This window comes from Cricetulus griseus (assembly GCF_003668045.3).
Source record: "Cricetulus griseus strain 17A/GY chromosome 1 unlocalized genomic scaffold, alternate assembly CriGri-PICRH-1.0 chr1_1, whole genome shotgun sequence".
NCBI classification, from domain to species: Eukaryota; Metazoa; Chordata; class Mammalia; order Rodentia; family Cricetidae; genus Cricetulus; species Cricetulus griseus.
The window spans coordinates 191,360,034-191,385,236 of NW_023276807.1; the positions used below are offsets into that span (position 1 = coordinate 191,360,034).

The 25,203-nt window shown below is 41.8% G+C and overlaps 1 protein-coding gene across 1 annotated transcript in view; it reads right to left on the reverse strand.

Moving 5' to 3' along the window:
• Positions 1–14,030: 14,030 nt before the first annotated feature.
• Positions 14,031–25,203, reverse strand: part of Erc2 (ELKS/RAB6-interacting/CAST family member 2) — a 673,320-nt gene continuing 662,147 nt past the window's right edge. Inside the window, exons 18-19 of the mRNA XM_035453246.1 lie at positions 14,675–14,740; positions 14,031–14,275 (exon numbers count right to left, since the gene is read on the reverse strand). Of these exons, the coding sequence (XP_035309137.1) occupies positions 14,714–14,740 (27 nt within the window). The 3' untranslated portion in view covers positions 14,031–14,275; positions 14,675–14,713. The remainder of the gene's footprint in view (positions 14,276–14,674; positions 14,741–25,203) is intronic.

Consider the following 25,203-nt stretch of genomic DNA (forward strand, 5'->3'; position numbering starts at 1 on the left):
AAGATGCTAGGAGGAAGTACCATCCTGCTACAAAGGAAAGATGCTAAGAAGTGCCATCTTGCTAGAAAGGAAAAATGCTAAGAGGAAGTGCCATCCTGCTATAGATGCTAACACCAGTAGGAAGAGATCTCATCACCTCAGGACTCAAAAAGATTAACTCTGGGAGAATAGAGCCCGAGTATGAAGACATGGAGGCTGGAGGCTCTCATAGGCTGAGCTGCTCTGTCAGAATCACACAGGAAACACATGGCCACTATGGGTTTATACTTGGGCAGCCTGAGTCCAGACCCAATTTTTTATAGCCACTTAGTAAGTACCACAGCTTCAGGCCCAGTGGACTGGACAAGTGACAAAGTCTAATGGATACTTTCTATGATATGTCAGAGGGATTTTAGGAATTCCTGCCACCAGAAGGTAGAAAATAACATGTGCTTATATTTTGTAGACGAAACAGAGACATTTAGATTGAATTCATGGCCCAGTCTCTGAGAACTGTAGGAAAACCTGTCATTGTATGGGACAGGAACTGGAATCTGCTGTGTTCTTGTGCCAGGTGTACCTCTCTTCAAAATATCACCCCACTCTCTGCTCCTCCACCCAACAATATGCCCTGACTAGTATTCCATCCACCATGCCTTAGTGTGCACATTGTACCCTGGTATATTCAGAAAGGGCCTTGCCCTTCCCCTGCTCTAAAGCAAGCTGTGTTTCCTTTGAACAGTGAAAGAGCTGGCTTCTGTTGGGTGGTGGTAGTGCACACCTTTAATCCCAGCACTTGGGAGGCAGAGGCAGGTAGATCTTTGTCAATTCAAGGACAGCCTGGTCTACAAAACTACACAGAGAATCCTTGTCTCAAAAAGCCAAACCAAAATAAAAACAAACAAAAAAGCTGGCTTCCTCCTGTAAAGTCTATGAGGTGGCTTCAGCTTGGTGGCCAAAGTTCAATAATGGTCTAAGTGAGTTCTAAGAATTCTTCTAGCCATGCTTCTACAAGTAGATACAGGATTCTCAGCAAGGGGACGACTGCCCTTAAGGGGACATTCATGCATCTTTGAAATCAGATTTAGTTGCTACACTAGGGGCAGAAATGCTAGTAGGATCCAGTAGCTAGAGGATCATGGATGCTCTTAAGTATCCCACAAAACACTGTATGTAAGACCAAGAACTCTGTAGTCCTGACTGTTAGCACAGAGGTTGAGAAACCTGGAATACTGCATTCCAGGGGCCAACTGCCCATTCACAGAAACCCAATTGTTCACTGCCCACAGCTTTCTGGGGACAACCTTCATGAACTCCCCATGGGTCTAGAAATCCTGAAAATAGAAGTGCTATGAGGGTCACCTCATGAGTTTGTAAGGTAGTACTCGGTAAAATGCTATGTGACAGTTCGATGGCTCTGTGAAGTTGCTCTTTTTTCCAAAGCTTAAGGTTAAGCACCAGATTATGGGGCTTCAGAGGCTGCTGCTTGGTATGACTGGGTCATTTTAGCAAGGGTGGGGAATTACAGTGTTAAGAATGGGAATCGAGCTACACAGAGAAACCCTGTCTTGAAAAACAAAAATCCCTGTCTTTAGAAAGAAAGAAAGAAAGAAAGAAAGAGAGAAAGAAAGAAAGAAAGAAAGAAAGAAAGAAAGAAAGAAAGAAAGAGAAAGAAAAGAAAAGAAAAGAAAAAAGAATGGGAATCTCAGAATTGAAAATGATAATCTCAGGATTAAATATGGGAATCTCAGAATCAAGAATGGATCTCTGAATTAAGAACTGGAATCGCAGAATTAAGAATGGTTGATCCAGGCACTTACCATGTCTGTGCATACACAGCAAGGTTCAGCATAAAGAAAACTCTGGTTTTAACTGAAAGCAAGAGTAATAGATAAAATATAAAATCATTTAAGGGATTCAGCAGCTATCTTTGGAATATTTTTTAAAGATTTCCATTTATCAAAGCATCTAGCATGTTGCTTTTATAACACACTAGCCATTTTACATGGTTTAATGAATTTAATTCACAAAACAACCTCACTAATGGATACTAGCTTCCCCTCTCCCCTTTTTTCCTTTTTTTTTTTAACATTAAGCAAAACCAGTTCTGAAATACTTGGGCCTAAGATCACTGAAAGCTTTCTAAAGTCTTCATTCAGTGTTACTGCTTTTTCCTACTATATGTGAACTATCATCTTCCTTTATATTTCACAATCCTCTCCACAAGTAGAGGAGTTTTAATAACTTAACCTAGGCTTTTGTCAGTGTGGTGGTTTGAATAGGCATAGCCTCCATAGACTCATGTGTTTGAGTGCTCAGCCTATAGAGAGTGGCACTATTAGAGGTATGGTCTTGCCAAAGGAGGCATGGCCTTGTTGGAGGAAGTATGTCACTGTGGGGGCAGGCTTTGAGGTTTCATATGCTCAAGCTACATCCAGTGAGGGACACAGTTTTTTTCCTGTTGCATTGCCTGTGGATCAAGGCAACTCTCAGCTACCTCTCCAGTACCATGTCTGCCTGTATGCTGCCTTTCTTTCTGCCATGATGATAATGGACTAAACCTCTGAAGCTGTAAGCCAGCCTCAATTAAATGCTTTCCTATATAAGAGCTACTGAGGTCATGGTGTCTTTTCACAGCAATAGAAACCCTAATAAAGACAGTTGGTTAGATGGAGTACTTAACATGTCATTTAACATACACTATACTATGTATATTATATAAGATACATGATGCATAATTACTTATGTGTACATATATCTCATTATTTGATTTTCCAACCACAAGTCAGCTAATTTATATAAGTCAGCTGATGCACAAACTCTTAGAAATTGAACTGTTGGGGGACAGACTTTGCATGAGGTTTAGAAGCTATGTCTTCAGAATACTACTTCTATGATAGCTCCCCATGGTCACACACAATGAAGATGAGGCAGGGAAGTGGGATGGTAAATGTTATAACTAAGTTCCAGGCAGGCTTCCCCACCTCCTTAGAAGCCTTACTTAACCTCTCCTCCTCAACTCAGGGCAAGAGAAGACTTACATGCTGTGACCAAAGACAAGTAAGTACAGGTTTGTGTGGACACAGCCTTTGATGTAGGCTATCCTTCACACAGGACAAACAGATCTCTTCATTATGACTCTGGTTCTATGGCTATGAAGCTCACTGGATTTCAGTGGAGTTTTTCAGTTGGCTAGTATCCCATATTTCAACACTGTTGTTATTTTCCTGTCTTCCTTTTACTTCCTCTGTACTTTGCCTTTTTTCTCCTCCAGTCCTTGTGTTCAGGCCATACCATACATCTCTCTGTTAGCTGCTGGAATTGCTCATACTAACTGGGACCTCAACACACTTGATGTTAGGTTGTACAATGTGAAGTTACCTGATACTAAACTGGATGGCTTTAAATTCTTATGGTTGGATCCTTATACGGATAGATAAGGAAGATATTTATTGTACCAGTCAAGGTAACACATGCTGATAATTTCAGCACCCGAGAGATGAAACAGAAGGATCCAAAGTTCAAGTTTAGCCTTGGCTATATAAGTACATGGGTATCCTGGGGTATAAGAGACCTTGTCTCAAAGGAAAAAAAAAGAAACAAAGAATGGAAGGGAGGAAGGGAGGAAAAGAAAACAAAATTCATTATTTGGGTAAAATATTTAAAAGAAGGGACTTTGTCTAGTTTTTGTTGAACTACACATAGTAGGTACTCAACAGATATTGGTTGAACTAATTTTTAAACAGGTGGGCCTTAGTTAAGCCTCATCTATTGTGGTATGTGACTCCCCCACACCCAGTGTCGTCTTTCATTTCTTTTCAAATAATCTGAATAATTTGTAGGCAGGGGCACAGGAGCTTAGCCTTTAATCTCATCAACAAAGGGCCTTCCAAAGAGGAGACATTCTTTTGGCCGTGGTTGTTGGCATTTCAGATATAATTACATTTTTCACCCTAAAATTTCCCAATGAGATTAAGACTTACATTCAAAGTCTCCTTAACCCCCTCTCAGAAGTCTGCACTGGGAGCTCTACCCACTTTCACACAATTTCTGAAGGAGGCCAGCTGCCGGCTGCCATGAAACACAACGCACAAAGGCATGTCATCTACCAGCACACGCCCGCCCTGCTTGCACAGTTCCTTGAAGCCTCTCTGAGAATGCGTCACTACCAGCAAGTGTGGACATGCTTTTCTTCAGGCAAATGAGATACAATCCAGCCTTTCTCAACAAGCTGGTTCTAATATTTCCTTTATCTACTTAGGACCAGTGGAGAGTTCAACACAAACATCTAGGAAAATGCTTTAGAATTCTCTTTGCAATTTTGTTGCATTTGTGGTATGTTTTAGAAATTTTCCTGACTTTGAAATATGGTGGTCATTCTCAAGTGGCTGGAAATTCTGAGCCTCTTCACTAACTGAATTCCAACAGGCCACTGGTAGTGCCAGTTTACTGTGAATACCTAGGCATAGGGTTTGGAAGCTGTGGGTAGACAGTTGTTATTGCCTATACTTCTTGCTCCTGGGACACTTTAGATGTGACCCATTCTTGGCATAGAAATCCCCAGAAGATGGGTTCCATTTGTCCCTTAGGCAAGATATGTCACTGTGGAGTGGTGACAGCAGGTAGATGAGTACTCACTTTCAACCCAGCATAGGAGATGGGAAGTAAGACATTTAGTTGTCTACCACCCCCTAGACACTTAACTAGTACTTCCAGACATTCTGTCATTGCACTGGCCTCTGGTGCTTCCTGCTTCCCCCTATTTTGACTCTACATTCCAAGAAGGGAAAAATAATTCTTTATTGTGCCAACTGTACTGGGGGCTTGGGATCTGAATAGCATTGCAGATTGGCAATGGAAAGGCTATGGCCATGGCCTTCCTTTCTCAGAAGAAAGCAGGCTGCTCTCTAGTTTCACAGCATGTCGCTCATCCTCAGATGTAAAAGAACGAGAAGGATTTCTTATGACATGTTTTCATCATGTTCCTAAGCTAGGGCCTAGTGCCAAGGAATGAGAACACAGAGAATAAATAAAACTGTAAAACCAACCGGAATCAATAGCAGCTAGAGCCCGACTTGGAGAATCAGTTTACAGCCAGCTCTATGGGGGCAAAGGAGACTCCCTTTCTAATGACAGCTGTCAGGAATCAAGATTCATACAAGGCAGAAGCTAGGTGATCATCAGGTCTATTAATTAAACTACAAGCTGATTCAAGGCTGCCACAGCCTATCTCACACCCAGCAGGAACAATGATGCTTCCAAACATCGCCAGTAGCAGATCAGCTGGGCAGTGGTGTTCCTCTACACTCCTGTATGCCTAGAGGGACCCACAGTGCCAACATCAGCCTGCTTACCTGTGCCTGCCTGATAGCTGAACAGGTAGCAAAGTTATGAGACAAGCCAGTTCATCCATGTGGAAAGAGAAGCATGTGGTACTGGCTCCGAACAAACATCACAGGAGTTACAATTGCTTTCAAAAGCCTTAGAAGCAGGACTTGAACTCAGTCTGTGCTACACCAGAGCCTGGGGCTTCCCAACCACACTGCCCAGAGGACCCATACAGAGTTAGCCTCCTAGCCCTATCATGGCATGCTACAAGGCCTTAGCCCTGCCTCAAAATTAGAAGGTTAAAAAAAATGACTTTTTCTATGTGATGGTTTTGGGATTTATTTTTGATTCCTCATTAAACTCTCTGATGTACAATGTACAAACATTTTCTACAAATGGCAAAAATGAATGGTGGTCAGAGGAAGTGCAAGCTTCCCAGTGAAGGTGACCATTGTAACTTTTACTCTGGAGCTCCATTCTGGGGTTTCCTCTCAACGAAGTTCATGAAGATGCCTTTGGCCACAAATGACATTTTGTTTTTATTCTGGGTCTAATGAGTTTACTAGGTTCCCTGAGAGAAATGGCCTTCTCTCCCAAACAGTATAACAACCTTTTCTCTACATCAGCGGTTCTCAACCTGTGAGTCGAGACCCCTTTGGGGATCAAATGAGCTTTTCATAGGAGTCACCTAAAACCATAGGAAAACACAGATATTTATATTATGATTCATAACAGTATCAAAATTACTTTATGAAGGTTAGGGGTCATCCCTTACAACATGAGGAAGTGTATTAAAGGGTCCCAGCATTAGGAAAGTTGAGAACCACTGTTGCACATCCTTCCAAGAGATCAGTTGTTACCACTCTAACAGAGACCCTAAGGAAATACCTGGGGACAGGTAGAATCTGAAGTTGCCTATACCCTGTGACCACCAAGCAAGACAATCACAAGACGGGCCTAACTTATGAGCATGAACAGTGTGGTGTCAAACAAGGCAGGTCAGCCCTAGGGTCACAGGAACCTTCTTGAAGGTGAAAGGATTAGAAGAGTGCCTCCTACAGATCCTTTTCAGTGACTTTTGTCACCTTGGGAATGGCCCTAGAGCAGCAGTAAGGCAAGTGTGACCAGTGTTCATAGAACAGGATCTGCATAGGGAGCTGGGGCCTGAAACCCATCAAAATGAGCCACTTGGCCTAAGACCTGGTTCAGTAGAAGCTCTCAGATACTGTATGCCATTGTTCTTCCTATTAACATTATTTTCTGGGGAAAAAAGATAGAAGAATATATATACCCATTATAGCATCTTAGACAAGCAGTTTCACATGAAAGGCTAAATGAGGACGGGAGTCGCTCCTGTGAGAACACCTGGCAGAGGAGGCTTTGAAGTAGAAAGGAATATAGCTGTTCTGGTTGGTATACCTGGGGACCCACAGGGGAATTCATTCTTGTTGTGGCTTTCTCACTTGCTGGAGCTTTTGGAGATGTTTTTAAATGATTGAGGCTGAACCAAGAAGAAAACTATGCTCCACTCTGTGACAACACCCAGGAGTCTGATGGCCACATGGCTGCCCTCTGGAAAGTATCTAGGAGCAGTGGTTAAGGCTATGAACAAGAGCTGGTAACTTCTTAAGGCAACAAGGATTCCAAGAAGACTCCTGCAAATGGTCACTGAAAATACCACACTGACCACATAGTCTAATGCTGATACTGTGAGGAGTTCAGATCTACATGCAGGGCAGAATGAAGGCCTGTCCTCACCTAAGTCTGTGTTCTGTAAACTCCTCATCTTTCTGGGAACTGGGATCCTCAGAAACAGCACATATAATGTATGAGGTCCTGATCATAAGACAAATGTTATGGGGCAGGACTGTCACAAGTGGTCACATCTATTGTTCGGGTATCTACCAAAACGGGAAGGACTTGCTGACCCTAGCATCTCTGCACTGACTCTGGTACCTCTCTCTGCTCTACCCCATAGCACACTTGTAGGTTGGACTTTCCAATGTGTGGAGTTTTTTCTCTTGGAATTCAGTGTTTCATATTCCACCTACTCATATCTGCATCTCTGATTAATTTCACCAGATGTGAGTGCATCTGAATTCCTCTGAGACTTCCCTCCCATATTTCTACCCTTCTTTGGGCCATTTGTATGCTTTTTTTCTAACCTCATGGTGTTCTTAACACCTCCCAAATTAGTGTCATTTGTGGCTTTCCTTCACTTGCTCTTTTCTCCCCTGTAAAGATCATTAATAAAGAGGTCAAATAAGACCAGACCACTGGCACACTCTGAAGCAAATGACAAGAGGGCGGAAGGGCCAGAGAGCTCCCCATGCACCAGCCCTAGCAGAGGAAGGATGCAGCACAGTGCCACAACACTCTGTTAGCAGCCTCCCAAGTCTAGCCCATGGTTGTTTAAGATCACTATTTTTATCTTCTCAGCCACATTCTAGGTTCTGAGAATGCGGTCATATCTAAGTCAACATCCATAACTGTGCCAGATAATACTGATGATGAGTTCCAGAAAAGCCAGAGCACCGAGTGTTCTGTCTTCTCTATCCTGCTGTAGATCTCCTACCTCAGCCCCGCACAGTGACCACACTGGAGTGCAGGGAGAGCTAGACTGTGACATCATGGCCATTTGCTCCCTTCTAACACCGGAGTCACAACTGTTCATTAAATATTCACTGGCTTTTCATCTTATTCATTAGATTTTTTTTCTACCCAAAAGAAACCCTTTGTTTAAAAGCATGGACAAAACAAAAATTCTTCTGCAAAACTCAAATACCAAAGACAGAAGAAAATGAGAAAACAAAAGATAATTGGAAAGGGTGTGTTTGGCGGATCAACATGCCTACTAGGAAACACAGAGGTAGGTTTATCTGTGCTCACAAGAATTGATTTCACGGTCCTGATTTTCTGCTTTTGTCTCACCTCTACAATTCACAAGCCACACAGTGTCAATCAATCTCCTTAGTTGGCAGATAGTTACACTTACCTGGGCCTAGCAAGATGTACAGTGATAGTCTACCTAAGACTGAGCACTCACTGTGCCCCAGGCTGCACCTAGCTCAGCTTATTTGGTCCTTACCACAGCCCTGTGAGCTGTGTATAACATACACCAAAGAGGAAAAAGAGAGCCAGACCACTATGACACCTACACAGGTCACCCAGCCTCACCTAGCAGTGCTGGGTCAAGGCCCAGCCAGGCCTGCTTATAACCCCCAAATCATACTGATACCTAGAGATGAATGGCTTTTCCCTGGACCTCTGAATGTCTCCTGAGGATCACAGATGCTCTTTAGGAGGAATATGCCCACACCCACAGGGACATCTGTTAACCACAGGAGTGGGTACACAGACTCTGCAGGGTTCATGACACAAATTCAAAGGTTGTGAACAATCCTGAGTCCTTTCAGAACAGCAACTCCACCTTTTCCACTACCTGTCTCCATTACTGAAATGAAAATTTTTACCCCATAAAGCATGGACTACAAAGACTGTGGATAGGAATTTCAAATTCTAGCTCTGAACAGTAGCTTTACTATTCTACTTGGATAGAAGATAAAAATGTCTTCCAGAGGAATAATTAAAAGAGTGGTAAAAGCAATGGGGACAAAAACGAAGTTTAAAACCATCTCACTCTACTCAGGAACTGATTTTGCAACTGGAAGCAGAGACATCATCACGACTATTCTACGACATCTTAAAATTGCTTCTGGTTATTTCTCATTCTGGGTCCTGAAAAGAGGTTAAAAATCTTCTTCTGCAAGACAATATCAATAATTCTTAGGTTCAAAATGGGAAGCCAAACACCAGAGATAGCCAGATACCATGAGTAATGCCGGACTGTTGGAAGCCTGGTGATCTCAGAAGGAGTTGAAAGAGATATTGGCATTGTTGTCCCCTCCCCAGGGACTTGTTGGCCTCCTACAGAACACCCTCTCTACACACACTTCCTCATTCCATTATTTATTATTATTACTACTATGATTCTTTGGTGTGGTGCAGGAAAGAGCATGGGTAGGGCCTTGTGGGTAGTAGCATGCACATTATCATTGAGCTATAGCCCTAGTCCTTATTTGTATTTTTTATTTTGAACAGAGGTCTCATTAAGTTGCCCAGGATAACATTGAACTAGGTATCCTCCTGCCTTTGCATCCCAAGTAGTTTAAGATTGCCAGCCTGTGTCAGAAGGCATTGTTTCTTTGCAATCTTTATTAATCAAATTCTCCCCTCTTCTGGAGAGTTGGAGAAGCCATAGTCTTAAACTTGGACTTCAGCCATACTTTAAACTCAGCTTTCATATCACTGCAACAAGAGGCCAAAGATTGTCATGCTGTTACACAGGCAAATGTGAAAGTGCACAGGTCAGAAGCCTACATGTGTCTTGGCCAGGATGACTGCACATCTGCAGGAAAGAGTCCTGGATCCCTATTTGGCCCTCCACCCTCTAAAAGCCTCTGTAACTTTGACATCCACAGAGGCAGTCTCAATTTCATCTTTTATCTGACCTCCTCACCCAGTCCTCCTGGCTTCATTTCCTGATCTTTTCTCCAATTTGTACACTTGTCCACATCTGCACTGCTGCTGCCCTGGGTCAGCATCATCCGTTCTCTCAGATGATAGAACTGCCACTACTTCTGCTTTCCTGCCATGCAAATTTAGCCTTTACATAGCATCCAGAGCTGTTCTCCATCTACAACAAAAATTGAATTATGTCATGGCCCTGCTTAAGATCTTCCAATGCCTACTCATTTTTCTTAGGCTAATGTCTGAGCTTTCTATTTGGCCTTGAAGGCTTTATGTGGTATGACCTTTTCCTACAGCCCCACCCTCATCTCTCTGTTTTGTGCTCCTTTAATGAGCAATGGTTTCCAGGAAGGTTTTTCTGCTCTCAACCCTCTGTGCACCTACCTGTAACTACTTCCTAAGCACATACCTACACATGGTATACCTTGACTCTTACTCTTTCAAGACTTGGCTGCAAACACACTTCCTTACTGGAAACTCATAATATCCCTGTCCAATGAGTTCCTCTTCCCACCAGTATCTTCCTGGTTTCTACACAAACAATTAACAAAATTTGTAAGATGACTACTAATATGTTTAACCATTTTTGTTCCATTTTCCTTAATTACATGGTAAGATTCACAGGGGATGACCACATTTACTTTATTCATCATTGTTCTCCTTGTAAGTAACCAAGAACTTAACCATTTGATGAGTAAATAAAACTCAATAAATGAATGAATGAATGTCTTAATATCTAACAGTACAAGGTATAATTACAACAACTTGAGCCGGACAGTGGTGGCACATGACTTTAATCCCAGCACTCAGGAGGCAGAGGAAGGTGTATCTCTGTGAGTTCAAGACCAGCCTGGTCTACAAGAGCTAGTTCCAGGACAGCCTCCAAAGCCACAGAGAAACCCTTTCTCCAAAAAAAAAACAAAAAAAAAAAACAAAAACAAAAAACAAAAAACAAAAAACAAAAACAAACAAAAACAGCAAAAAAAAAAAAAAACTACAACAGCCCAGTAATCATAGGAAACTTAAGCCAAACAGAAGCACTAACAAATTTTTCAGTAGAAGAGGCAGGAAAGAAAACCCTGGAGGAAGAGGAAGAGCAAGAGGCTTCCAGCCATTCCATTTCTCCAGCTCCAGACAAGCACAGGTATGCTGTATGCAGAGAGAAGAGAGGACTATACAAACTATACTTCCCTTCCCCTATCCTTCCACTTTCATGAGGGTTGATGTGCTGGGAGTTTCACTACCCCTTCCAGGACTGCTTCTGTGTGTTAAACCCTTCTGTCTGTGTTTAAATGTTTTATCTGTTGGCCATGTCACACAGCTCTAACTCTTCATTCATATCAAGACATATCGACTGACATCATGATCCCACACCAGAACTTGCTAATGCTACAACTATATTTCTATCAATCAGCTCATAAATTTACATATACTTTCAATAGAGAAAGGCATTCCTTTCCAGTGATTTAACAAATAAAAATGATGGTCTATGCCTGATCAATTATAAGAATTGATAACAAGAGCTCAAACAACTCAGTGTCAAAACAAATGTGGCGCTAGGTCTCAAGGTACCTTAACTTGGTCTCCTACGGTGTCCCACCTCCTTGAGTGTTCACAGACACTAAAAGAGCACCTTCACTCAATAATGATACGGAGTTATTTGTTGACACCTAAGATTGCCACACCGGGGGTTTTCCCCAAGGAAAGCAGTAGGGAGCTGAACAGCTACTTTTTCTGCTTTTGTGAAGCACAGGAGATGATATAGTTAAGGCTCCTTGCACATACATTTAAACTCAAAAGTACATGTGTCGAGGGGGATAGTCCAAGGACAGTGGTTGCAAATACACACCACAGGGATGCCCACAAGTTCAACTTGGTGGAAATGCATCCTCAGGTCGATCCTACACATAAGGAAAGAGGGGTGTTGAACTGGGGGTGGGTAGGGGACTGTAGGGGGGCACAGAGCAAATATCAGTCAAAGGGTGCAGAAATACATACTGAGTACAAGTTGCCCCGACTATGAAGTTTGTGGGACCCATTGCAAAATGAAAATGTAGAATCCCCTTGTTGGGAAATCTTAAGTATTTCACAGTAGTGACAAAGGACCAGCCCTTCAAAGTAGAAGGCCCTTGGACTGTACAGGCCACCCCCAGAGAAAGCTAGGCCTGAACATGAGGATTAAAGGTGGGGCAAGGTTAATTCTAGGGACCATTGAAACTCCTTAGAAAAGCAAACTTCCCCAGTCCACTTTGCTCTCATAAAACACCACTCTTGGACGATCACAGGAAGACAAATAAATCAGGCCTCAGGCCTCCCATTCAGAAGTGGCGATAGAGGGAGGAGCTGATGGGCTGCTATGCTAATTCCAATTTGTTATAAATTTTAGAACAACTTGGCCTAAATTATGATTAATTTCAGCACCAAGATTCCAGTTTCAAGTGAAGCCCTCCGATGCTGTTATGAGCATATAACTGATGCCTATGCAAAGAGCATGTTGTAATGTTTCTTTTATAAGGGCTATAAACCAAAACATTCAAAACAGTTAGTTTTTAATGCACCATTATTATCCATCTTTAGTTATAAATTTAATGTCTCTTCAGGCCTCAGAGATTGTAAACAGAAATGTGATGGTTGTTCAAACATAGAAGATTTTCCCCAGTATCTCATTATTTCAACTCTTAAAGAAACAACTTTAAAAGCCTGAGGATAGATATCTGAGCACACATGTTCAAAGGAGTCCTTAAGAAAGATAGCACTTTTCCCCATAAGTCCATAAAATTTATTATAACATATTAAGGTAAAATAATATATCCACTAATTTTCTGAAGAGAGTTGTTTTCTTGGGTGCACAGCGTTTAGGGAACTTAACAGAGCTTAAAAAAAAGACAGGGACTTAACACTACTCTCTATATTTGCTTTGAGCAAAGCTAGATTTTCTATGGATCTTAGAGCTGGTTCTGGCTGAAAGGGACACAGGACACATCCAGGCAGATGTCCTTGAGTCCTGTGAAGGAATAGTCAAAGTACAGCCTGGTACCCTAACAGTTGCTTATTACAAAAGGCGTGCCTCACAGAGGAGCCCCAAACAGAGTCCCCTTCTTAAGACCATCTCCAAACTTGTAGGGCCTTCTTTTGCCTACATATGCCTGGCATGTTTGATGGTAAATGTTCCATGTTTGCTTTTCACTATTAAAAAACCCTTCTTATTTAATATTGTTCTAGGTAAGTGTGGTTTTTATTGGCTTTCCTATGTCAGTAAGTGCAATGTCTTTCTTCATGTCTTCCCTGGACAGACTGTCAGGTTTTTGACTCTTGCTGCCGGGCATATCCTGGTATTACCATCTCCTCATACTGACAAGCTTTCTTCCTGATCCCCTCAACATCTAGAGTGTTCATGATAGTACCTTTCTACTTGCCCAGGAAGAAGAGTCCAGAACTTTCAACAGCAGGGTTTACTGGTATGGCTTGGTGCATATTTACTATGCCTACAGATGCCCTACCTGAAAACTAGTTCTTGTGTATTTCCTGATACCAGAACCACTAAAGCCAACTGGCACGTTCATGGAACTTAGAGCAGGTTCAACAAAGAAGTGAAACACAGTAGTAAAACCAACACCCAAGGGTGAAACATAGAAGTTCAGGGTTAAAATTTCACAGACTGCACTGCCATGGGGTAGGAAGGCAGGATTTGAGAAAATGCACACAACCATTCTAATGTTGATTCCCAGCACTGTGATATTTCATGTTTATCCCAAAACAAAGACCTACATTGGAATACTTTCTGACCAGAAAAAATTATACCAGCACAAAGTCTACCACATTCTTTGTTCTGAACAAAAAGTCATGTGCAGTGTCATCAAATTCAATGGCATATCCATGTCACCATAAGATCATTCAACCCCAGGGAGTTGGTGGTAAACATTCATGGTGTCTTGGAGAAGAACAATTCCCAGCAGCTACAGTTCAGTGTTCCATTTCTAACTGTGTGGTATTTATGTGCACCCCTACTCAATTACAGTGCAGAAAACAAAAACAAAATAAAACAAAGGAAGATTTCCTCACTGCTAAAATCAGCTTAAAAAAAAAAAAAAAGCAAAACCTCTCCATAGAATACAGTGCAAATAATTAATAATGCAAATCCCCCTAGGATCCCAAATTTTAATCAAAGGCACAGATAAAATACCACTAGGACCCCCTATGGCAACACATCCATTTTAATTCATTGGAAGAGTTACAGTTACCCATTCGCCATTATTATGCCTTGATCCTCCTGTAGTTCTTCAGAACTGCCACAGAAGGGACAGTATAATCCATTCAACAGGCTTCTTAGAGATGACAATTTCAGCTCCAGGAAGATACAGACTTTGATTTTTCCTTATTCCTTGCCAAGCATTTGATACAACCAGAAGGACACGAGAATCACACCACACTGGAATATCTGGTAAAGCAAGCAGTTGGCTGCAAACCATGACTGGAGAATTGTGACAAGTTTTGAGTCTACAATCATGCCTTAGAAGAGTTTACAAGAATCCTAAGGGCATAGTTTATATCTGAAATGACACAGAAACAGTTGGATTGTGCTAAATCCAGTCCCAACAAGGCAGAGCAACAATGTGGTGGGGGTGGGGTGGGAAGGCAAGGTGGGATGGACTGGGGGTCTTGGGAATGGTCAGAGCACGCGGCCATTCTGAGCTCATGGAACACAGTAGCAAACACAGGACACAATCACAAACGTCAGCGAGCACAACTGAGCACGCACACAATGCAACACTACAATGCAATCTTCTTCTTCTTTTTTTATGTTTTTAGAAAAATGATAGAAAAGATGGTTTCTCACCCCTCAAAACAAAACTGGAACTTTGGTTTACAGGCCCGGCTATGCCCATATGCCCTCCTCGTCATCCTGCGGCCGGCCCGAGGTGGGGAGGTGCACAGAGAGGAGGAGCGCCAGAATGAAAGAAGAGAAGGTTAGTCACACCAACATGTACTGAAAGGCACACGATTCTGAACTTTCTGTTTCATCTTAAAGAGCAAGGAAAAAAAATCCATAGTAACTTAAGTTCCACATCACTGACTTGTCAAATGCATAACCAAGTTTTGTATCTATGGCAACCCCACACAAAAACATTCCACCCACTCAAGCTGTGACTCTGTCAAGAATGGATTAGGAGATTAAAATTAGTCTATATTAGCAGATGATTATTTTTTTCAGAAAGCATACAATCTGAATTGCATATGCCTAAAGAGTGGATTAAACTTTTAAAGTAAGCAGAGAAGTAATTATAGTAATCAAATACCCTTAATTTCTCTTAAGCTTAAAGTATCAATAAAAGATGAAGAATTAAGAAAAAAAACTTTCTACTTAGGTGGAATAAACTCTTTAGCATGGGATAACTCACATTAGTTATTTTAGAAAGTCTCAAGCTGCAGTCTTATTTGTCTCATTCTAATTGGTACTCAGCATACAGAAGGGTTACACACATGAACAATTGACTTTACATTTATAATCAAAGAAGGGTGTGAACGTTCAATTAGGCAGAATGCTTGCAGAAAGGGTGTTGTCTATTTAACATTGTGTTCATCTTCTAACAAACTAATTTGGTTTGAAATCTGGTTTGAAAATATTTCCAAAATGGTTCTGGCTAATTTCTTCTCCTAGAGAAGAGGCCAATAAGCAGGGAGCTCAAATTCTTGAAGATAGGAGCATGTGCTCTATGGCAAAGTCCCTGCTGTGAACCATTCTCTCTGTGACAGAGTGCACCTAAACAGGAACAGAGTGCTCTACACGCTGGCCCCACACATCATCTGAGGGAGAGGGCTTTTCACCACTCACCAAGGACAACAGAGTTTTCAGGACTTGTTGCTTTGTTTTGAAAAATAAAAAACAAACAATTGGAAGTAAGAGGGGGGGAGTAACTTGAAACATGTCTTCAGACTTGGATCTTACTATTTCAGGTGTTGGATGTAGTGGTGGGTTGAATCATACAGAAATGTCACTCCTTTAGACCTTCAGAAACAGGAATTTCACACAATCCAATACATGTTTTCATATACTTAAGTCAAGGTAATTTTTTTTTTATCTATTTGAGGGTTCAGATATATATATAGTCTTTGAACTGATTCCCAATACAGTTTTTTTCCCTTTGCTTCTCATGAATTTAAAATATTATTTTGAGAAAAGTTCTAGAGACTTCAGATTGCCAAAAGAATCAGTGGTCCACAAAACTTCAGAATTCCTCTTGGAACTCTCAATCAAGAGAGTTTGAACTGGGTAAGTTAGTCTGAATTGTCACATGACAGTTTAGATAGAAAAACATCCTGGCAGAAACCAAGTACAAGGATCAATGGGAGGAGTTTATTATTTCCTAGCCAGTGTTTTGGCTACATACTTCTTTATTCCTCTGGAACTGAGGAGAGTTATTGTCACACTCACTGAACTTCCTTTCCATGTCTGCAGAAGAGCAAACTTGGTGTTCCCTTTCATGTTAATAAAGAAAACAAGTTTACAGCAGGGCACCCCAGGGGACCTAGTCACCTGTATACTCAATGCAGAATTTCAGTGGGTATGTGTGTGAACATACCTTCTTAATAGAGGCCCTGACTTTCATCATATCATTCTTGACCCCCACCCCCAAGTCACTTCTGTAGGAAAACTCCAGGCATGGAAAGATGCTACAATTTGCCAGTTACAAAGCAAAATTGCAAGTTTTCTGTAAAATGTAGCCCACAGCTCCAGCTGACCGATTCCTAAATGGCTGTCAAAGAACTTAGCTTGCAGAGCAATTTATTTCATTTTGCATTTAAAACCCAACAGCACATTTACATGGAGTTTGTTCCAAGTCCATTCATATAGGGTTTCAATTTCAAAAAGAGAAGAAAGAAAAGCCAATGCCACCAAAATCTGCCACTGCTTTCCTAACAGTGAAGTGTGGTCTAATGCAAATTACTTTTAGCAAATTAAATATATTAAAGAGTGGTAATTAATTATGATTGAAACAGACAGGAGTTGTAGCTTGAAAATATACACTGCCAATATCACTACTGTTCCTCGTCCACCATAGGAATAAAAAGGAGCTCCCAGATGTCGAGGGTTATTAAAAACCAGATGTTGAGATCGACGTCTTGTATACTAGTGGATAAAGTAAAGAAATATGACAGCCCAGTATAAACTCAGCTAACATTTAACATGGTAGAAATGTGGATAAATTCCTCCCATGAACTGAGAATATTATGTATTTTAAAAACTTCTTTATTTTCAAAGTTTAACAAGGTTTTAGAAGAAAACAGAAAGGGAAATGATGGACATTTCTGGTCTTTCTTATCTTCAAAGCTAAGTATGAAGCCTCAAAGCCTCATCGCCAAGACCTTTGGGTCAGAGTGTACACTTGAGAAATAAAAATCAAAGATGCAGGAGCTAATCTGAGAGGCAGCTCCATGTCTTCCAAACATTTGCAACTGTCTAACCACTATCTGCTTACCTTTCTTTATGCAAATATTAAGCTCCAGCAACCTTACCTCACAAAAATGTAAATCTGGAGATCAGGGAAAACAAAAACAAAAGCAAAAAAACAACAACACAACAGATATGGACACTTGATCCCTAACTTATAGCCTCATCAATTAGAGATGCTCCGAGTTTTAAAAATGCAACTGAGCATGTTTCCTCCTCTGATGTTTCTGTTTCCAGTGGCTTTTCTAGATGCTAGCTGGTGTTTGATCCCTGGTGTGTCCTTTGTAAGCAATTGCCCTGCCAGAGGTTGCCAAAATAACTGGATGGGAAGAGGCTGTTCTAGTCCGTCATTCATCTGTTTGCTTTTGTCTCCAGCATCTGAAGCTGGGAACTCGCTCTGCTCTGTGGATTGAAGCCCAGAGAAGAGAGACCACAAAACAGCCAGTTCTGAGGTTAGAGGAGGCTTAACTGTCAAACAACCTCAGGATACATCCACAGCTCTGAGGATGATGTGGTGGACAAGAGGCCTTGATGGAAATCCTACAGTCCAGATGCCAGGCTCTAATGGGATTCTCTAAATACTGAGATAAAACAAATTCCTCCCTAGATGGCTGCTCACTGTGGGTTTGTTGATGACAAGATCTAGAAGCAAAGGAACGGAGCCATTGTTGACAAGTCAAAAGGCTTGTTGCTGCTGCTGTGGGGGTGAGGTGGGGGGTGGTATTTATTAGCCCATCAAGGAAGCTCTGAACAGGAACCTGATAGCTTGGCATGATAAATGACCCAGGGTAACCCTTTAATGGGTCTCTATTTTAAAGTGTTAGGTACAGCGGGTAGGCAAACCCAAGTCCATCCCTGGGTGTTTTCTAAAACATCTGTAGTCCTTTATGAGTTATTAGACTGATTTTTTACCCTTAAAACTTGAGGATTAAGTTCTTAATAAAGACTTTATTGTCATACCTATTGTACCTAGAAAAGAGGGAAACCAAGGGAGAGCCACTTTCAATGGCTTTTGTGGGAACCTACCACTGTCCACAAGGAAGTAAGCCTCACCCCTGGTCAGCAGTCCTTACTGTGTGGGGTAGGGTCAGTGTGACCTGTGGACAGACCTTCCCTTATCCCTACTTTTGATCATGGCTTCTCTGAAACGTCACAGAATAAGGGCTATAGTGTGGGGTTCATGACATGCCTTGAGCCCAGGTTCCAGAAAGTCATATCCTCTTGACACTTGAGGGGTGGGGGCTGGAGGCAGAGTGTGTGAAGGAAAACAGGCTTGGAGAAAGCTAGGGGAGCCTTGACAGTGCACTGCATCTTGTCCCATATTCAAGTCCAGATCTTCCCTCAAAAGACCACTTAGTCACATCTTTCTGTCCTGTCCATGGATGCTTGGTCTATGGATCAAGTCTCTACCCAGGAAAAGGAGTTAGGTATGGCTGTGACCTCATAAGCGACTTATATTTGCTTCTGCCTGCAGGACCCACTGGCATACATGTTCCCCAAAGAATAAGTAAACCATGGCCAGGTTCACATACAAGTCCATCCTCCCCTGGCTCATTCTTCTCGCCCTACCTGGTTGGCTGGGAGATGACTGGAGTGGTCCACATTTTAAAAGGCACACTGAAGCACCTCTTAGGAGAGAGGCAGACTGCACAGCCCATGGAGCCAGGTATACTGATCTCAGGAAGACCAAGCAAGGCTACCATGGAGATGCCCTTGCTAAGGGATTCAAAACATTATAGACAATTTGGGGGCAGCCTCTCCCCTCATTTTTAAGTTGGAATCTTTGGGTGCTCACTCAAAACTTTAGTACCATATAAGAACTTTATCCTTATTTCTTTCAAGAGAAAGAAATTCTGAGAAGCTAGTCTCTGATGAATAGATCCAGTTCTCTAGGTTGAAGAGGAAACTGCTGGAAGGCTCCCCATTGGCCAATAATACTGTTTGGGAGCACAAAGTCAACATCTGCTAAAAGCCGAGCCACTGCCAGATAGCCATAAAAAGGGGCGGGAGTGAAGACAGGCTTTATTTTTGCTCCTTCATCTATCAGTCATTAACACTTGGCTTTGTTAAACACAGTAAAATTTGTGTTTTTAACATGGTTCTGGCTAGACTATTTCTTGGCTGGTGGGCCACCAAATCTAGATTTTTGACTTTGCATTTCCCCCATTACTTACAGACAAAAATGGGATTCACTTGAGTCCCATACTTCATGGGGTGTTGGGAGAATTAAATTGAAGAATGAAAATTAACCTATTTCCAACTGGACACATTCTTTGTGTTGGGAGTCTTCTGGCATTTATTTCCTCAGCTCATTAGCAGATAGATGCCTGAATCAGAATGGGTACAGTGCCATTATTTCATGAATAAGTTGCTTTTTTTTATTAAGTAACTATTAGACTTTGTGAGTGAATGCAGCATATATTAAAAGATGCCTCCAGCTCCTTTTCCTCTGTTGTTCCTTTATCTTTGAAGAGCTGCAAGTGCCTGGAGTGTGTAAGTCAAACACGATCCTCATTACATCAGTTCAACGGGAAAAAAAAAGAGGCAGTGGTATTCAGCAATACAAAATGGATTTCCCTGTTTCCCGGCACTTCAAGGTTGGCCACCCCCTTTCAATAGAGAGTTGACATGCTGCCTGTTAGACAAATGTGACTGGATTAAAGCAGCACGTTGAAAGGGAATCTAGCCTCTGATGTTGCCAAGCCTGAGTTCCACCTACAGACAGGCTGGGGAGTGCAGGCTGGCCTGAAAGCCATGCTGACTGGAAAGACACACGGCAACAAATCTCTTAATGAAGCCCTAATACTGCAAACACAGTAAAACTAAAACAACCCAGTAAAGGGAAAAGGCTCTGCTTTACCCCAAACAGAGCAAGAGCAGAATCACAAATAGGTGCTAGGCTCCTTTGAGGAAAAGCCTTTTCTGTCAAGAGGGTCCCAGCATACCAAGAAACTATGTTCTTTTCCCACACACTAAGACCATCCCTGCATGGTTTATCAGAGCTTGCCTCATGTGCTTACACAGAAGGAATTAACATCACACCCAGATTAAAGAGCTCTGGCAATAATCTGCAAAGCCCAGTGCCTGTTAACTTGCCTGTTTTCCTGGGCCTAGAATGGCTGTGTGAGCATGCAGCTGCTAGCTGAGGAAAGAGGCACTGAAATCCCTTTCACAACAGCAGCATTTGTTCCTATCTCCCTCTTTACCTGTGGCCTTACAGAGTGTCATCCCAGAGCTTCTGCTCTTAAAAGTAATCAAACAGAATAGTGGTAAGAAATTGCAAAGGCCTTTTGGCATATGTTTTGGTGGCTTTGAGGATTTCTGATAGTCATTGGGATAGTCATTCTGATAGTCATGGAAAAGTGATTATTTGTGCTATTTTCTTAGATGATATATTTATTTTTTAATCTGCTGAGTTTTAAACAAAATATATTCCACTCTACTTGTGAACAAAGACACTCAACAAAAGAAGCATGGGGCTCACAGAATGTAGTTCCATGGACACATTAGGTGATCACTGGCTCAGTCAGGAGTGGCCATGGTAGAAATCTCTGAACCCTTATGTTGCCTCAATATACATCAGCACCCAGAGAACAGCTCTTCATGGGCTGTTAGATTTTAAGCCCAAAGCTGAAGCTTCTTTCAAAAAGAATACCATGGAATCAAATCTCAAAACACAAAACAAACAAACAAAAGCAAAAAGGAAAGTGATTCCTCGGGCAAACTAGACGCACTCGCTAAAATGGACAGTGATACTAAGAGTCTCGGACACATAACTTTTCTTGTCAGGTTACTTCATGGAGAACTAGAAATGACTGAGGCTCTCCTCTCCTCTCCTCTCCTCTCTTCTCCTCTCCTCTCCTCTCCTCTCCTCTCCTCTCCTCTCCTCTCCTCTCCTCTCCTCTCCTTCTCTCCTCTCTCCTCTCCTCTCCTCTCCTTCTCCTCCTCCTTCTCCTCTCCTCTCCTCTCCTCCTCTCCCTTCCTTTTCCCCTCCTTCTTTTTCTTCCCTCTCTCTCATTCTTTTCCCCCTCACCCCTGCTGTTCTATAATTACATTTTTATAAATTCAATACACAGTGGTTAATTTTTCTTCCATGTAGTAAACATGAAAATACACATATACAGGAGAGAAATTTCTAGTTAAACATGATTGTGTGAGATTCTTCCATATGTGGAAAAGTCCTCAGTTCATCTGACACATAGCCATACATACATATATACACACAGGACTCTGTGTATACTTTGTCCCACACCCATTTAACCTCAAAACATAAAATACATTCTTTTTTTCCTTTCCTAAGCAAAAGCTAAGAATAACAACTTTACATATAGAATTCATCTTCTGGGGGCCACAGAGCACACTGAACTCTGTCAGAACTCAAAGGGCTTTGCTTTGGCTGATCTACTATTGAAAGCATAGGGACACCAATAAAAGGCCCCAATCTCATATTTCAAAAAGGGCAGAGGGGTCTCAAGGGCAAGGCTTTGTCAGAAGTCACAGGAACCAGAAGGCAGACTGAAAGCACTGCCTTTCTTTGGGGATATGAGCTCTATCTGACTCTCATCAACTGCACACAAAACATGAGAGGAAAGCTTGTGGGGTTTGCTGGACAGAAAGCTATGGGGCCTGGATAGGTCCTCTGCCTCCAGCCATAACTCACTGAGGGACTACTTGTGCAGTTGATTTGAAATTCCTCTTCCATGGGAATGATTTTTTTAAGAAGAATACCTGAGTACTCTTCTTAAAGCAGACTCTATGCTCAGGTGTGAACTCTACATGAGATGGGAGGGCAAGAAGGCAGAAACTTTCCTTCAACTTGCAGAGTTTGGCAAACCTAGAGATCTTTAGTAAATGGAAAGAGAAACAAGGAAACATTTGGGACCTAGGAGCCTCAAGACTAAGGCAAGGAGTGCTACAGTCCTTGAAGTAGGTCATAGGTCAAGGCCCCTAGGCATCAGCCTCTGTGCCAAAGTACCACATCTACAAGGCACACATGCTGAGAGCATACACAGTAACCAGTGACAGCAGAGAGAGGACTAATGATCACTGTAGCTGAAGACAGAGTCTGGAAACTTGCCAAGTGGAGTGGGTCAAGTATTTGTGCAATCAATTTTCTGGGGATAGATTAGCAGAGCAGACCCCCTAAAGTCAGAATGCAAAATGAAAAGGCCAGCATCTGCCAGGGGACAGTCACTACCTGAAAGTATCCCAGTGTTCTGGCTGAGTGGAAGGCAGGCCTGGACCAAGGGAAAAAGACTTCTCCCTTACTTTGGAAACCGAGGTTTCTTTAGACTCTCGTGTGTGTCAAGGTTCAAGGGTGAGTGAGCAATGGCATGTGGGCCGTGGTAATCCTCTACTGAGAGTGCTCCCTGCTCTCCAGCAACACTCCTGTTCTGGGTGAATTTTTCTTCTACTTGAGAATCTCCCATTGGTGAGCCCATGGGAATAGTAGAGCTTGCAAGCCTTCTATCAACAAAGAGATAGCAAGACTATAGAAGCATAAAGGGGTTGGGGAAAATGGCAGGGTAGTGGGGTGAAAGGACTAAAGACACAGATGAGTGGACAGAAAGCAACAAAAATGGGGTCAAATGGGAAAGAAATTGATGGGATACTTTAATTCAACTTTGGGGTTAAAGACCACACTATTAGGTAAAAGGTACTATATTCAGCAGGAGGAAAAGCACAGTTGCATTCTAGAAGCAGTGGGTCTGATTTGGCCATGCAAGCATAGAGAGGTGTATCTGTACAGAAAAATCCATGTGGATACCCAGAGGGTTTGCAACCAGTGCACTTAGAGCATGGACATTTGCCTTGGGGTTTTGAGTTTCATGTGTTGATTTTTAAACAAATTTATTTCACTTTTTGTTTATGTATATCTGTAGGGGTCAGGGTATGTACCTGTGAGTGCAGGTACCCATGGAGGCCAGAAGAGGGCACAGAATCCCCTGGAGCTGGAGTTATAGGTTATAGGTTGTTATAGGCTACAGGTATAGCTTATGGAGTTTTAGGTTGCAGGTATTTATAGGTTATAGTTATAGGTTATAGAGTTATAGGTTATAAGTATCTCTAAGCCACTCAAGTCAATGGTGGGCATTTAATTCGGGTCCTCTAGAAGGGCAAAAAGTGCTCTTAATCACTTAATCATTTTTCCAGCCCAGTTATGTGCCTTTGCATCATGAATAATCTCTCCAAATACAAGTTCTTAATTTGTGTAACAGGGACACTCCACCTGCCCTTCTTTTTCATACCTATTACAGAAATGGATCATTTAGGAAACATTAATTGAATGTGCACTTGGGAGTCAGACAGATGGAAATGTGCTTCATAACAGCCAACAAAGAACATCAACACAGAATTCAACCACCTTGTATTTTTTCTATAATTCTAATAAATATTATCTCCATAGTCTCAGACTCTATCACCCTTCTTGAGAAGTAGGGTTTCTGCAAGCAAAAAAAAAAAAAAAAAAAATTCAAGACCTGGAAAGCATGCAGGTAATGAGATGCACTTAGCCCCTCCATTTCCATTCAGTGAATGAGGACAGGAGAAGACAGAAGCCTATTCTGCTGGTCTCTTAAAGTGTTGTGTACTCTGGGATTTCTAGCTCTAAAAATGTTCAGTGTCCCTAAGGCCCACTTCCACACTGTAATCAGAGCATCATGCCTTTACACGTACAACTGCATTTAGAATGAGGAAGCAGTGAGATCTGGGCCCTTATAGACCCATCATCCCAACCCAGTACCCAGTACAGATACATAAGTGCTGGCTGAATTGGCCTGACTATCCTTGGTCTAAGTGTGCATGTCACTGTGCCATACAGATTTTTCATTGGTGCGGTGAGTGCAAATTTGGGAGACAATGAAAAGAGATTACTAAAATATGCCCTTTTCTGGGACAGTAAAAGTTATATGTTGCCCACAAAAAAAGAAAGCAAAGAGAGATTTGGTATCACCAATATGCTTTACAGCAGAGAAGGGCATTATGGAAAGAAAATAACACGTGCTACTGATGACTACAGGTATGGAGGGCATTTAGCAGAGATTGTGTTGCTCCTTGGTTTTATGAACTCAATCTTGGTGACTTCAATAAAAGTTGAATCACTAATGTGTCTCCAGCATGCGCCATTTCCTTTGGACTTTACTATGTCATGGGAAATATTTCTATGTCCTTTGTGACTACTTCTTGGCTAAAGGGGCTTCCTATATTATTACTACATTGTTGGGAAGTTCTTTACTGACATATCTGATGGCTGTAGTCATCCTGGGGTAACTGGCCTCTAGTTCTTAAGTGTTCCTTTCTTAGGTAGGGGTTAGATTGTTTGAATAAGGCACTGTCATGGCTTCTCCAATTGCTTCTCCAAATTCTCCTATCTCCTATTACTTTGCAATCACTGATGGGCTGCGTATTTGTGAGCATTCTAGATTTCCTGTGTCCCCACCATAAGTGGCTCCTGTAGTTTCAATCATCTAGGTTTTTGGTGAGATAACACAGTCTCCAGGAAATGAATAAAAGAGGCACTTTCACTTTCCACTATGTGAACTACTAGGGTTAGTGCCTAAAAATTTTTCCTTCCCACGAAAGCACGGCTAGAAATGGGGTCAGTCGTGTTTTAAACCAGGTAGTCTCTTTTTCCACCTGATAGCCTGAGAATGCAATTTCTCAAAGCACAGATGCTACAGAAAAAAATTAAAACCATAATCAAATAAGTCTGGGAAATGCTGGATTAAATAAAATTATAGAGCTTTCTTTATAATATGCCATTTTAGATCCTTTGATCTGCTAATGGCATCAGGATGCTAGGAGATAGAGTTAAAATATACAGTACTTTTCCAAATTTTTTTGGCCCACCAAATCTTTGTCTCAAGACTTCCCTCATGGGACTAATGTTCTAGAAGTTACTTAGGGGAATGTGAGTT